This window comes from Peromyscus californicus, unplaced genomic scaffold, assembly GCF_007827085.1.
Source record: "Peromyscus californicus insignis strain IS unplaced genomic scaffold, ASM782708v3 Scaffold_4__1_contigs__length_199733344, whole genome shotgun sequence".
In the NCBI taxonomy this organism is placed as follows: Eukaryota; Metazoa; Chordata; class Mammalia; order Rodentia; family Cricetidae; genus Peromyscus; species Peromyscus californicus.
Genome location: NW_026294562.1, coordinates 21,839,889 through 21,854,720, shown reverse-complemented (window position 1 = coordinate 21,854,720; position 14,832 = coordinate 21,839,889). Strand labels below are relative to the sequence as shown.

Here is a 14,832-nt window from a genome sequence, read left to right as displayed (position 1 = left end):
AATAAATAAATCTTTAAAAAAAAATAAAGAATTAGAGTATCTGGCAGAAGGTAACTGGAGAGAAAAGTGAATGAGAATGATAAAAGGAACAAAATGATAGCACACTCTGGGGAAAAAAATGTTCTCCTGCAATCCCTGACACAGGAAAGGCATGAGGAGGGCGCCGATACAGGCAGCAGTTAAGGCCTGCACCAGGGTCTGCCTAGGAGATCTGAGGACCCTGCAACAGGGCCGATGCTGCACTGCTTATAAGAGGTAGGTCATGAGGGCAGAGTGGGGGTGTGACTGAGGGGAAGAATGCCTGCCTCTCTCAACAAGTTCTGCTGAGCCCTTCTGCAACACGGAACCCGAGCCCAGTCACAACAATGGAGAGCAGACAGGCTGACGGTCCGATGCAGTGTAGCATACGCTTTAGTTCAGCAGGCACCAGCCGGGGTCAAAGCGGAAGGCACTGACTCTGGCATGCCCACGTGAGACTGCAGATGAACATAAGCATGCGGGTGGGTATGGAAGGGGTATGGGAGGGGTGAGCCAGAGGGCTAAAGGTCCAGGGAAACACCTGTCACTACAACAGCTTCACAAACCAGGGCTGCAGCTCTAGCCAGGGAGGTAAGGACAGGGGGCCTCCCAGGCGGGGAAGCTGGTGCCTGGGCAAAGGTAATCGGCTGAGATGACAAAACAGACTCATTTCTCTGAAGGAAATACAAGCTGCTGCATTTGGGTAAGTCTTTAACCTGAGGCCCATGTGGTGGGGTCTCAAACCCACTGATAATGGTCCTCTACACAGGATTCCTGGAGAGAAGAAGGAACCACAGGATAAGGTACAAAGAGCACATATGATAAGCCCCGTTTAGGGGAGGGGCAGGGCGGAAGAGGCCCTGGACTGGAGCTTCCTGGGAATAGGATGGGCAGAGCTTTTACCTCAATATCGATGCAAACAGTGGCAGCGGCTTCTAATGGAACTGTCACTACAGGCAAAGCAAAATAAAAACCGTCCAAAAGCATCAACCCTGAGGGAAAACAACACCACACAACGAAAGTGCAGTTCCTGGACCACAGTGTGCTCTCCTGGCTCCAGGCACTAAACAAGTAACTCCATTGATGTTAGAAGAGAAGAGAGATTAGATAGTATGTGCGCCATAGAAATGGAGATTTCTGTTGTATTTACCCTAATTCAGTGGTTCTCAACCTTCCTAAGGCTGCAGCCCGTTAATACAGTTCCTCATGCTGTGCCCCAACCATAAAATTATTTTATGTTACTACTTCATGAACATAATTTTGCTACTGTTATGAATTGTAATGTAAATATCTTTGGAGGTAGGGGTTTGCCAAAGGGGTCGGGACCCACAGGTTGAGAACCGCTGCACTAACTGAAAACTAAATCTGAGATTACAGTCACGGGCCATAAGGGAAGAGCTCCGCGCCCTTCTGATTCAGCACACTTGAGCACACTTGCACGAGAACACAACTGTGGGGGACAGCTACAAAGATGACAGAACCAGGAAAAGCAACAGGACAGAAAGACACCAAACCCGAGACGTCTCCTGTCTAAGGTAACAGCCACACAGCTAACGGGGTCAAAGGTACCAGACGGGTGGCAAATACTAACTTCCGGCTTCTTATCAGCTATGTGGCTGCATTTCAGATGTTTCTATTTACTGCATGGCTGGCTGTACAGGTGATCAAAATCACAATTTATTGTTGTTGTTTCAAGACAGGGTTTCTTTGTGTAGTTTTGGTGCCTGTCCTGGATCTCGCTCTGTAGACCAGGCTGGCCTCGAACTCACAGAGATGCGCCTGCCTCCCGAGTGCTGGGATTAAAGGCGTGGGCCACCACTGCCCGGCTAAAATCACAGTTTTTAACAAGACATTTAGGTAAAAATGAAATAATGTAGAAAAAAGGCTCACAACATTTAGAGGTAAGTACTCAGCAGGAAGTCCCATGAGGATTGGAAATCTGTCTGGCTTTTGTACCACAGAACCCCAATGCCAGGCAGATCTCTTTGTACATCACAAGTGATCAATAATGTTCACAAGTGTAAAACAAGCCATTCACCGGCATTTCTTCTTTCCATCAACACTCTACGTACTTACTATAAATGGCAACCGGGTGCACAGAGAAGCAGGCCCCCTGGAGTCAGAGAAGGTAATAAAAGCGAAGCCTAACTTGTCTGTTCAGGAGCTTTGCACTAGTAGCAGTCTCTAGAGCAGGGGGGGATGCCATGGGGGTGAGGGTCACATATCAGATATCCTACATATCAGATATTTACATTACATTTCATAACAGTAGCAAACTTACAGTTAAGAAGTAGCAATAAAATAATTTTATGGTTGGGGGTCACCACAACATGAGGAACTGTATTAAAGGGTCGCAGCATTAGGAAGGTTGAGAAAAACTGCTATAGGGTTACTACTGCAGTAATTCATGGGCTTGAGGTGTATTATATACCAGATGCTATCTTAAATACTTTTCATGTATTTTCTTCTTGCGCCTTTCCTAAAACCCTCTGAAGTAGGCACTGATTTTACCTCCATTTTTCAGATGAGGAAACCCAGGCAGACACTTAAGACTGCATGCTGACACCTGGCTGTGGAGACTTGCTTGCAGGCTTCTTACTCCACAAGAACCACCCTTATGGGTTCCACACCCCCAGGGAGGCCCAGTCTCTCACCTGGGCAGCACAGATGCTGTACTGTGTAAACATGGCCTCGTACAAGGCCATCAGCCCACTTTGTCCAGCAGCTGCACAGGCTCGGGCCTCTAAGACTGGAATTGCCTGCAATACATCAATCAGACACCTCATGACTGGGAAGGAGGGAAGCCCCGAGGACTCCCAGGACAGGGCTGGGGAAGCAGCACTCACCATCTCCTTCAGCTGGTTCTGCCCTGAGTGCAGGGCCTGCCGCACACTCTGAGACAGAAGGATCTCATGGCGCAGGCGCTGCTTGCCGAAGGCAACGGCTCCACTGGTGACCAGCATCATCTCTCGGCCCTGATTCTGCAGCACCGAGACCTAGCACGGAAACAGGAAAACGCACAAGTCGTGGTACCACCCTCTTCTCTCTTCACAGGAGGCCCAGGCAGGGCAGACCTGAGTGGACTCCAATACTCTTCTAGGGGACAGTGCTCAGGAAGAACTGCTCAGATTGTTTGGTAGAAACAGTCTTACACGGCTTCAAATGTCCGTTCAACAGACAGCAGGCAGAAATGAGATGCTTAGGTGATTCTAGCAGTGCTGGAATCTATAGCACTTGCTATCTCCCACCTATAATGCAGAAGCAACCTGGGGAGACTCTTGAGTCCTGTGGGTCACCCTCACTAGGGGCAGATGCTGACACTACTCTACTCTGCCCAGGACCAGCTGTGGCCACTTGTGATACCTTAGATCCGCATGGAAAACAAAAACAAAACCAAAAACTCACAATGCAACAGAGTCCGTGCTCCTAACTGTCCATTCCCCTAATGACTCAACCCTGTGACCTGCAGAACTCACAGTGGCTGCTAAGAACTGTAACCAACAACCGTCGATTCTGTAGACCAGGCTGGCCTCTAATGCAGAGAGGCTGGCCTCTGCTTCCTGAATGCTGGGATTAAAGGTGTGGGTCACCACTGCCCAGCTTGCAACAGTCAATTCTTATCTTAGAAAATTTCAGTATCGGGGGGTTGGGGAGATGGCTCAGTGGTTAAGAACACTGGCTACTCTTCCAGAGGACCTGGGTTCAATTCCCAGCAACCCCATGGCAGCCCACAACTGTCTGTATAACTCCAGTTCCAGGAGATCCAACACCCTCATACAGACATACCTGCAGGCAAAACCACCAATGCACACGAAATAAAAGCAAATTAAAAAAAAATTGGGCTGGATGGACTGATTGCTCAGTGGTTAAGGGCACATACTGCTCTTGCAGAGGACTTGAGTTTAGTTCCCACAAGGGGCATTTCACAACCACCTGCATATCTGGCTACAGGGTGATCCAATGCCTCTGGCCTCCATGGGCACCTGCATGCATGTGCACACACCCACACACAGAATTAAATATATTTTTAAAAGATTTTTTTGGGACAGGGTTTCTCTGTGTAACAGTCCTGGCTGTCCTGGAACTCATTCTGTAGATCAGGCTGGTTTCAAAATTCACAGAGATTCACCTGCTTCTGCTTCCCAAGTGCTGGGATTAAAGGCGTGCGCCATCCCTAACCAGCTGGAAATTGTTTTTTTTTTAATCAGCATTTAATCAAAGTGGTGAGAATGGTTTTATAAATCACATCCAGTTTTATTAACTCCTCCAATAGCCAGTTTTCCTCTCCAATGAAGCCTCTCTACCTCCACCATGGATTAACCTCAATCCCAGTCCTCAGGCATTATGTAGATATCTCAGCAGCAATCAGTAACACCAGGAAATATGCATGTATGCAAAACCATTATCACCTAAGACATCTGAATGGCCTCCTCTGTATCAACTAGCCAGTGCTCACATTTCCGCCAGTTTACTTTTCAGCTTGCTTGGACTGCAGTGCCTACATCACAAGCAGTTAAAATACCATTAGAGTCTTTTAATCCATACATTTTCCTCTCCACCGTTTTCTGTTTTGCATTTTTCTACTCAACTGAGTTCCTCTCCCTTTAGGATTTCCCAGCCCTCATTTTTCTGTGTTCACATCAGGTCTGGAGGCTTTGGTTGGGGGGGGGGGGGGGGGGTCAAGGATTTTCTTCAGGAAATCACTGAGAGTTCCTCTTCCATTAGGGTTTGCAATATGCTAATATTCTAACTCAGACGTTTGGTGACCAAACCCAGGGCCACGGAGCTGCGTCAACAAACCCATCAGTGAGTGTCTGAACTGTTAGGAATTCACGGATGTAAACATCTTACTGCACCTGAGTAGCTGCTTTATTCATATCCAGACTTTTCTATCTATGGCCATTGGATGGCACTTGATGCCGCCTTCTGAATCCACCTAAAATGACCAGATGTCTTGGATAAGACTGTGCATAAGGCCCTGACCTGATGGCTACAGCCTTTCTAACAGGTCCACAACAGCAAAGGCTGAGCGGGCGACTGGAGAAAGCTTCTGCATGCTCTCCCAGCCACTTCATCAAGTCTCTCCTCTGAACAGAACCTTTCATCTCCTTTGAGGTTGAAGCCCTATCTAGATGAGAGTCTAGAATGCCACCTGATGTGATGATCACTTTGCTTTCCAGCCTCCCTGATGGTCTCATTGCTGCTCTCAAGCTTGCCTCCTCCTTGGCCCATCTGCTCTCACACACATTATTCTTAATAAGTTGATACACTGGCACCAACTCAGAGACCCTGTTTAGTTGAGCAGAATTTTCCACCTTGACACTTACCTGTTCAACAATCGATGCCAGGCGCCCTAGTGCCAGGCCACACTCATCTCCTCTGGTCACCACGGCACTGCCGAGTTTAACGACAATTCTCTTGGCATGCTTCAGCTCACTTCGGTGGGCAAAGGGCTTGCCATGGGCACGACTGAGGGGTACTGTGATAAAAGGGATGTTGCTCCAAGAACGCACATGTCTGACAGCTGAAGGCCGGACTTGATCTGTATATCCCAAAGTCACAGGCAAGAAAAAGAGATACAATGTAATTTTACAATGAAAAGATGAATGTACAACAATTAACCAGCTTGGCCACCCAAAATAGCTGAGCTATTGCACTGTGTCTCTAGACCTTAAATACAAATCCTTTGTTGTTCCGCTTTTGAGTCAGGGTCTCCATATGCAGCCCAGGCTGGCCTCAAACTCACAGTCCTCCTGCCTCAGTCTCCCAATGTTAGGATTACAGGCATGTGCCACCATGCCCGGCACACGCAACCGTCTTATACAATAACACTAAAGAGTCCTTCCCTTCATTATACAGCTATCCTTTCAAGTGACTATGTTTCAGGCTATGCAAATGCAAAGAAGATAGTCTGTCTTTTTGACAATGGGCTTGCAGTCTGGCACCTGGCACAGAGATGCTCACCGAGGCACCATTTGGGACAGGGGAACTGTAGCATCCTCACTGGACCCACAGGTGTACTGCTTTTTCCTTCCGAGGACAGCCCAGGGACTAAAACACTGGTGTGTTTCTTATTGGAGCTGCCTGCCTTCTCCAGGCTAACCAATACAGCTGCCCTCCCTCAGTCTTCAGAGTATTATTCTAAATAACATGTGTACCTTCATCTAATATAGAAGTTGTATACCTGATGATTAAGCTTCTGTGGCCTGACAGAGAAAAGGGGGTGGGGAGACAGATTTACACTGTTAGGGTTCAGACCTGGATCATCAATGGCTTTTACAGAGGTGGAGTCCTGAGCTCCACCAAGTATCTCTCCTATCTATTACAGGGCCTTCCTTATCTTGGGCATAAGGGTATGGCAGCCTGATAGGGTACCTCAGGGGCACGGGAAGAAACAGTATGCAGTCCAGGTGGTGAAATGGCAGGAACCAATCAGAACCCAGCAGCTGGGCTAGCATGCCGATGGCTTGTGATCCACACAGTCTCTATCAACAGAGAAGCATGGTCTGACCTAGAGTCAGGCAGTCAAGGGCTGTTAACTCTTGCAGGCATCACAGCAGATTAGAGCTGACAAAGTTCAAGAGGGGGTCATAATTATCAGCAAGGTTTCAAGCAGATAAGAACTTAGTCAAGTTCAATGGCGCATTCAAGGGAAGTTTCAAGGAATTCAGGCTTGGGAGTTTCCTGTGGAACAAAACCATCTTATCTTCCCATCCTGAATGACCCTACCATTCTTTTTTTGAGTTAGGGTATCATGTAGCCCAGGCTAACCTCAAATTTACCAGGTCGCCAAAGCTGGATTTGAAATCTCAGTCTCCCTGCTTCTACATGGTGTGTGCTGGAAACATAAGAGTACACTATGACACCTGACTTCTCAGAGTATTTTTTTATATTCTATAATTTATTTTACTTTTTAAGGTTTACATTGAGGACTGTTATGATTGGACCTTAAACCTCCTCAGTGGTCATGTGTGCATGCCTCCTTGGTCCCCAGCCTATAGGGCTATTGGAAGGTGGTGCAATCTTTAGGGGTAGGGCTTAGTAAAAGGTAAAGTTATTGGTGGTGTGTCCTTGAAGGGCCTATTGTGACCCTTGTCCTTCTCTTTCCAGCTGCCACGAGGTAAGCAGTCTTCTGTCATGCACCTCCGAGTGAGGCATTGCCTTACCACAGGCCAAAGAGAAACAGGGCAGTGGCCATGTACTTCAAAGACCGTGTGTTGCAGTGACCATGCACCATAGTGACCGTGCACCACAGTGACCGTGCATTGCAGTAACCATGCATTGCAGTGACCGTGCATTGCAGTGGCCATGCACCACAGTGACTGTGCACCGCAGTGACCGTGGATTGCAGTGACCGTGCACCACAGTGACCGTGCATTGCAGTGGCCATGCACCACAGTGACCGTGCATCGCAGTGACCGTGGATTGCAGTGACCGTGCACCACAGTGACCGTGCATTGCAGTGGCCATGCACTGCAGTGACCATGCATTGCAGTGACCGTGCACCGCAGTGACCGTGCACCACAGTGACCGTGCACTGCAGTGACCGTGCATTGCAATGGGGCCTCTGAAACTTGAATGAAAAATGTCCCCCACGGGCTACCATATTTGAATAGGCGGTCTCCAGGTGGTTTGGGGGAGGCTATGGAACCTTTAGGCGGTGCAGACTGCTGGAAGTATGTCACTGGAGGTGGATTTTGAGGGTTTAGAGCCTCACCCCACTTCCTGTCTTCCCTCTCTGCTTCCTGTGCCTGGATAAAATGTGTCAGCCAGTCTCTGGCTGCTGCCAGCAAGCCATGCCTTCCCTGCCATTATGGACTGGAGCCTTCTGGAAGCCAAAATAAACCCTGTCCTCCAAAAAGATGCTTTTGGTCCTGGTATTGTATCACAACAGTAGCAAAGGCACACACCTTGTCACTCTGCCTTTCTTATTTCTTGTCTGCTCTTTGGCTCTCCATGCCCAGTTAAGCCAGGGCTCTGGGACCCAAGAGAAATCTGGATACAAAAATGAGAAAAGTCAGAGGTGCTTCTTTTTATAAATGTGAATAAATAATATCAAATATAAAAATACTGAATAACTGGGCCAGGTGATACACATCTGCAATCTTAGTCCTCAGAGGGTTAAGGAAAGAGGATTATGAGTTCAAAAGCCAGTCTGGGCTACACAGAAAGTTTGAGTCCAGCCTGGGCTACCCAGTGAGATCCTTCCTGTCAATAAGTAAATAAATATTTAATATACAGTGGAACTAAGCACACTAGTCACATGCACCATGTCACGACCCTATATAGATTTCCTCAGGTACTGTGTCACAGTGTTAGGAAAGAGACTAACAATCACCATGACCATGATCTTACTGTTTCTTATGAGTTAAGACTGATGTTATTATCCCTATTTTATAAGACTTTAGTTATTATCCCTATTTTATAAATAAGGAAACTTACTCCAGGAAAAGCAGTAATTTACCAACATTACCAGATTGAAAAAAAAAAATGACCATGGTACTCTGCAACTTCTCTCATCAACAGGTGGGCAGTCTACTGGATGGTGGGAGACCACCTGTAACACAGATGAGCTAGATTCTCAGCAGGAATCCCTGAGCCAGCTTTTAAGCCAACAGACACACAACCACCATAAGCTAAATCCAGGCCCAAGAGCCAACCCACAGAACAGCGACCCTGATGGGCAGTTGTTGGTTTTAGTTACTAAGTTAGTTAACTGTGAGCAGCAGAGCTAGTTTTCAAACTCAGGGAGCTGGTTCCAGATCTCATTTTCCACACTTAACACTCTTCTGCATCTGAAAGAACAGAGATTCTCTGAGAAGGGGAAGCAAGCCATCTCCCAAAGAAGCTGAGAAGTTTAGATTTGATATAACTTGAGACGATAGCTACCTAAAGCTATCAGCCTTTCAATAGTGATGCCAGAGCAGCTGGTATCTACATACATGCTAAAAAGAACTTTGACCAACTCTCATACCCTGTACAAAAATTAACTCAAACTACTTTATGAACTTAAACATAAAACTTTAAAACTTGGGGGGGGGGGGGACACAGGAGAAAGTGTTTAGAATCTAGGGCTATGAGAGTTTTTGGACGCGGTCCTAAAGTAAAATTCATAAAAAGAAAAATCAGTAAGTTGGACCACATCAAAATACAAAGCTTTCCTCTGTGAAAGACCTTGCTGAAAGAATGAAATGATACATCAATAAACTAAAAGGACATGCTTGCAGACCATGTACCTCACCAAGGACGGTACCTAGTAGACACAACTGTACTCCTGGGCATTTATCTCAGAGATATGTAAAAAACTCCTGTGTATGCACATTCAATGTGGCTTTATGCACACCCTCTCCGCATACTCGAGAGGTCAAAGCCCGGATGTCCTTATAGAGAGTGGTTATTCTAGCTATGGTACATCTCTACCATTTTACAACGGTTCCCCTTTACCAATAACTACTATTCAGATAGGGCTATGGGAAATCATGTTGGATTAACGCAACAACAACAACAACAAAAACAAACAAACAAACAAAAAACCAGAGCAAAGCAACCCAGAAACTTCAAGTTACACACCAGATGATTTCATTTATATAACATTCATTCTTCAATGGAAAAAAAAATTAAACACAGAAGAGATTAGTGGTGGCCAAGGGTTAGGGCTAAGGGAGAGGAGGGAGCGATAAAAAAGGAACATGAACACAAAGGTCTGATGGAGTATCCTCACTATATTAATGCTAGTATCCCGCTGGAAACATTGTTTGAAATTAGGTAAAAAAGATACAAGGGATCTCTCAGTATATTAAGTGTAATGATCTCAAAATCAAATACTTAATTGCAGCCAAAAAAAAAAAAGAAGAGTCTAATTTGTATATATTTTGGAAGGAATGACTATTAAAAAAAAACCACATTATTGACAAAAACAAATATTTGGAGCATCCACCAGTAGGCAGTCTCCTGGACACTTTTGCCAAACTACATCTTTTTTCCCCTTTAAATCCCAGACTGTGATACACTTTGACCACCACACTTCCCACATACTCATCAGTGGTACATACGAGATCTGGGCACAGCTGTGGACTGGACCCAAGGCAGAAGACGCCGGCTGAAGGGCTGGAACCCAGAGTGGTGCATGTACCTCAGCATGTTGAGATGTGGTCACAGATCCAAACACCTGTGGGAAGAATTTTTTAAAAGGGAGACCATGAAAAACACTATCAACACATCACACCTCCCTCCATTTCTCCTTCTCGTAGAGTAAAACTACGACCCTCTTGGTTTAAACTTTGCTATATTAGAGAAACTACCACCTGCTCAGTGTTACAGGAATAGAAAAGAAAAAGAATAAAGGGCTGCCTTCACTCTTCCTTTTTTTTAAAAAACTGCTTTACTTTTTATATACCAAACAGTAATTAGATACAATGAATATTCTGAATGATAAAATATCTTTAAGATACAATGTTTATATGTTGGTATTAAATCTTTGTTACATTACCCATCATGTTAAGGATTCTCTAACAGATTAACAAATCCAGCCTCCACAGCAGCCTGCTACTGTCTCCCAACTGAACGTGGGGGCTCACAGAAACTGAAATGTCAGCTTGGTTCTAGCCAGCACAAGAGGAAGGCCAGAGTAGGGGGTGGGGGTGAGCTACAGCCAAGTTTTTCTGGCTGCCACAGGAATCTAGGGTAACTCCTGCATTTCTGGAGGTCAGGGACATAATGTTTTATAAATGGCTAGCATTTTTCTTTATTATTGTATTTATTATTAGTGTGTGTGTGTGTGTGTGATCTCAGCAGTAAGGACATGGTGGTTATGAAAATTTCCTCAGTCTGGGTCAAACCTAAGGTTTTCGACAAAGAATATCACACCCATATCCATATTTATATATATATATATATATATAAAACAAAAACAAAACCATAGTAGGAGAGTCATTCCTGTAAGTACATAGACAAGTCTTTGGTTATTGAGCTCTTATGCTATAAGGTCATTGCCGTTTCACAAGACAAGAAAAATAACTGCATTTCCTTCGCTGGTGGGCCCCCCTTTAACTTGTGCTCCATAGACTGGTGGATATATTCCAATCCTTTGTGTGGATATGTGTGCTGGAGGTGAGGTCAACTGAGGTGTCCTGCTCTATCTCTGTCCACCTTATTTGGTTGAGATCAAGTCTCTCAGTGAACCCAGAGCTTGCTGTTTGGCTGGACTGGTTGGCCAGTGAGCTTGTACCTGCTTGTCTCACTCCCCTAGCTCTGGGGTTACGGGGTTACGGGGGTACACCGACACACCTGGATTTTTACATGGGTGCTGGGAATCTGAACTCGGGTCTTCGTGCTTACACAGCTCATACTTTACCCACTGAACCATTTCCTCAGGCCCCCAAATCCCTTCTTCAGAGTGCCTCAGGAAATGAGCATTTAGCTTCACAGCTAAGAAAAGCAAGACACAGAATGTACCATCTACAATTATTCTGCACACAAGCACAGGAATGGAGAGAGAAGAGATGGACAGGACCGCTCTGCAGTAAGACATATGGCAGCAAGAAGACAACTGAACTCGGGAAGGGATGGCTTTGCGGATTTAAGTTTCTGCATACGCTCAAGTATGTTGTGGGCCCATGGTCTACGGTCAACACTTACGTAAATCCCTTCAATAACAGCTGTTAAACAATTATTTACATACCTTCTGCAAAATATCTATAAAGAGCCAACATACTTCTAATTGTGCCCCTTTGGACCATCCTCCCAGCAACTCTAGCCTTCAAAGATGGACATACTCCCCCAGGTGAGCTGGTTCAGGCACTATTGTTCTCCACAAATGGGCTACCAACTTCCCTTTGGTGCATGGTACACAGGATGGGGACATGACTTTAGAGTTGGGCAGATTCGGGCATTAGCTCTGTCCTTGCCATGCCTTTTGGAGGTTGACTTGAACTTTGTAAACCTCAATCTCCTCATCTGTAAACGAGGGATAATAACGGATAATACAGCATGGGATCACTGTGGGAGTTAGACCAGGCAATGCATGGAAAGCACCTGGGTACACAGGTAAGGCTCATGTCTCTCTCCCTCCTCTGCCTTTTAAAAGGCACTGGCATGTCTTAACCTTTCCACTTTTTATTTCCTTCACAGACATAAAAAGGTCAAAAGAGCCACTGATGGACAGCTGAGCGTGGTGGCATGCTCCGTTAATCCCAGAAGTTGGGGAGGGAGAGGCAAAAGGATCAGAAGCTCAAGGTCATTCTTAGCACACAGCCAGTTCTAGGCCAGCCTGAGCTCCATAGGACCCTGTCTCAGACTAGATTCTGATCTGATCGCACACATGTTTCTAGATTGTTCACCCCCGTCATGTCTAAGTACAGAAAGCTCTGAATGTTTGAAATCCATTAAGCCACCCAGTCTTCCCTTGTACCTTGTCTCCGCCCCCAGGAGGCAGCCCAGTATTCCTTCACTGCAATGGACTGTTCAACCTGGCAATTTACTGTGCCAGCCAAAACCAGACAAGTGATACAAAAGCCCAAAGGGTATGTATGTCAAGACTGTGATCAAGAGAGAAGTTCTTACATTTTAACTCAGAACATCTCGCAAGTACCTATACACATCTACACTGAAAGTCCTTATCTCAGTGAACTTCAGTCTCAACAAACCACCCAGGAAAACACATGCTGAGTTCATGGTTCACCACTTAACAAAAAGACAAAAGCCCAGAGATAAATGCCCCTGCTTCAGAGGGTGGGGGACTAAAGCTGGGGTGAGGCGTGGGGAGTGAAAATTCTGAGTGCACCCTGATTATGCCAAGAGATAATTATCAAACGCGGAGGCTCTGGGGATAACCTTGGCTGCAGGGAGTATCAACTATGCACAGGCTCCATATGTCAGGGCGCGAGCCATCTCAGGGAGAACTGCAGGCACAGGCCCCGGGGGTGTGCCGGCGGCTCGTTATACACCAGGTGTATTACTACTTGCAGCGCTGGGGCACTGGATGCCGCTTCGGGACCTGGGCGAGAAGGGGCTGCAGGGTCTTCAGGCCTCGGCTTAGTCACGAACTAATCAAGAGATCGCCAGATACCCCGGGGCCTTTTATGCCCCGCACAGGGAGCTGTGCACCAGCATCTCAGAGCACCTGAGCGCCCGGCGCCTCCACCAGCCGCGACCCGCTCCCACGCCCTCTCCCCCGGCCCGCGGCTGCCCCGCGCGCACCCTCGCCCAGTGCCGCCCAGTCGCCTACCTGCTAGCCGCCGACCCCAGTCCCGGCCCACTCTCCGCGCCCGCTGCCCGATCCTCCGCCTTTTCTTCCGTCTACGTCCCGGCTCTCCGGCGTTGCGTCAGCCGCGTTAGGGCGAACCCCCGCCGCGGCGCCAGCGCAGCTGACGTTAGGCTACGGGTCCGACCCGAGCTGCGCCGCGGCAATGGCGCAGGCGCTTCTGAGAATCGCGCCCACGCTCCACGTGGCGGCCCCCTCCCACCCGCAAGCTCCGCGCCCTTAGAGTATAGGGGCGGGGCTCTGGGCACCCAGACAGGAGCCGCCCCGGACACTTCCCGGGGAGGTGGAGAAGGGGGCTGGCTCCAGTTGCTGATGGTTTTCATAAGGCGTGCTTGACAGTGATCATCTGTATGTTAGGCTCACCTAAGAAACAGATTGGATCAATTAAGATTCTTGCCCCCCCCCTCAAAAACAAACACAAACTGGCTATTGAAAAAAAAAAAGTGTCACCATGATAAAGTAAGTTGGCACCTAGTTATCCGGAAATAACAGCCCAAGTGTTTTTAGCAAAGGCGGTGGTAAGAATGCTGCATTTTAAAAAGGTGTGTTTAATCTCTGATCACTTATTATTCCAAAACTGAATGCATAAAGAGTGCGGGCTGCCTCCTTCCCAGCTGGCTATGTTCTCCTCACCATCGCACCTTTGCACACAGGCACATTGTCTAGAGGAGGTCAGCTGTGGTTGGAGGTTGGCTTTTGTAGTCCTGACAAGGCTGCTGAGCCTATTCATTCATTTCCTCATTCACTAAAGGGGCTTTAATGCTACTTCTTAATCCATGATGCAGCAGTATCCGGAAGAGAGGCCTAAAAGGAGATTTCAGATCAGAAGGATCAGGCTCATAGGTGCTGGGTCTGCAGAAGCGGTTTCCCCTTCCATTCTTCAGCCATACTAAGGGACCTGGGTGGTCCTGCATTCTGCCTTGTGAGGACAAAATATGAAGTCACGATCAAGCCAGGGCCTTGATCTTGAACTTTCCAACCTCTAGAACCATGAAAAATCAAAATAAGTAAAGAAATAAGTAAACAAACAACTACCCAGACTTTGGTATTCTGATACAGCTCTACAAAATGGACTCAGCGCCGGGTGGTGGTGGCACATGCCTTCAATCCCAGCACTCAGGAGGCAGAGGCAGGTGGATCTCTATGAGTTCAAGGTCAGTGTGGTCTGTAGCTCGAGTTCCAGGAAAGGCTCCAAAGCTACACAGAGAAACCCTGTCTCAAAAAAAAAAAAAAAAAAGGACTCAGCTCATTATCACGCAAGGCATTTCCTAGGAGGGGAGTGAAGCACTGGTTAATTCAGTTTCTATATGAGAGAGATATGTGCAACTCATTACAAAATAATGTGATAAACGTGAATGGGTGCCTGGAGAGATTGGGACGGCTTTAAAGAGAGCTGTCATTTGGACTGTGTTATGAAGAACAAGTTCACTGAAAAGACAGGGCCCCTTTGAAAATAGAATTGATGAAACAGGGACTCAGACCTTAGTAGGTCAGAGACTGTAGTTGGAATTTTCCTTGGGCTGCCAACCAGTTCCCAAATAAAGATACAGAGA

The 14,832-nt window shown here is 46.9% G+C and overlaps 1 protein-coding gene across 2 annotated transcripts in view; it reads right to left on the bottom strand.

The window, feature by feature from the left end:
* Window positions 1-13,386, bottom strand: part of Aldh18a1 (aldehyde dehydrogenase 18 family member A1) — a 36,404-nt gene extending 23,018 nt beyond the window's left edge. Inside the window, exons 1-5 of one of the 2 annotated variants that reach the window (XM_052763289.1) lie at window positions 13,244-13,386; window positions 10,071-10,186; window positions 5,346-5,560; window positions 2,865-3,014; window positions 2,673-2,777 (exon numbers count right to left, since the gene is read on the bottom strand). In XM_052763289.1, coding sequence (XP_052619249.1) covers window positions 2,673-2,777; window positions 2,865-3,014; window positions 5,346-5,560; window positions 10,071-10,158 — 558 coding nt within the window. In that variant the 5' untranslated portion in view covers window positions 10,159-10,186; window positions 13,244-13,386. The remainder of the gene's footprint in view (window positions 1-2,672; window positions 2,778-2,864; window positions 3,015-5,345; window positions 5,561-10,070; window positions 10,187-13,243) is intronic. The other variant, XM_052763288.1, reaches the window with a different exon arrangement.
* Between the last annotated feature and the right edge of the window lie 1,446 nt (window positions 13,387-14,832).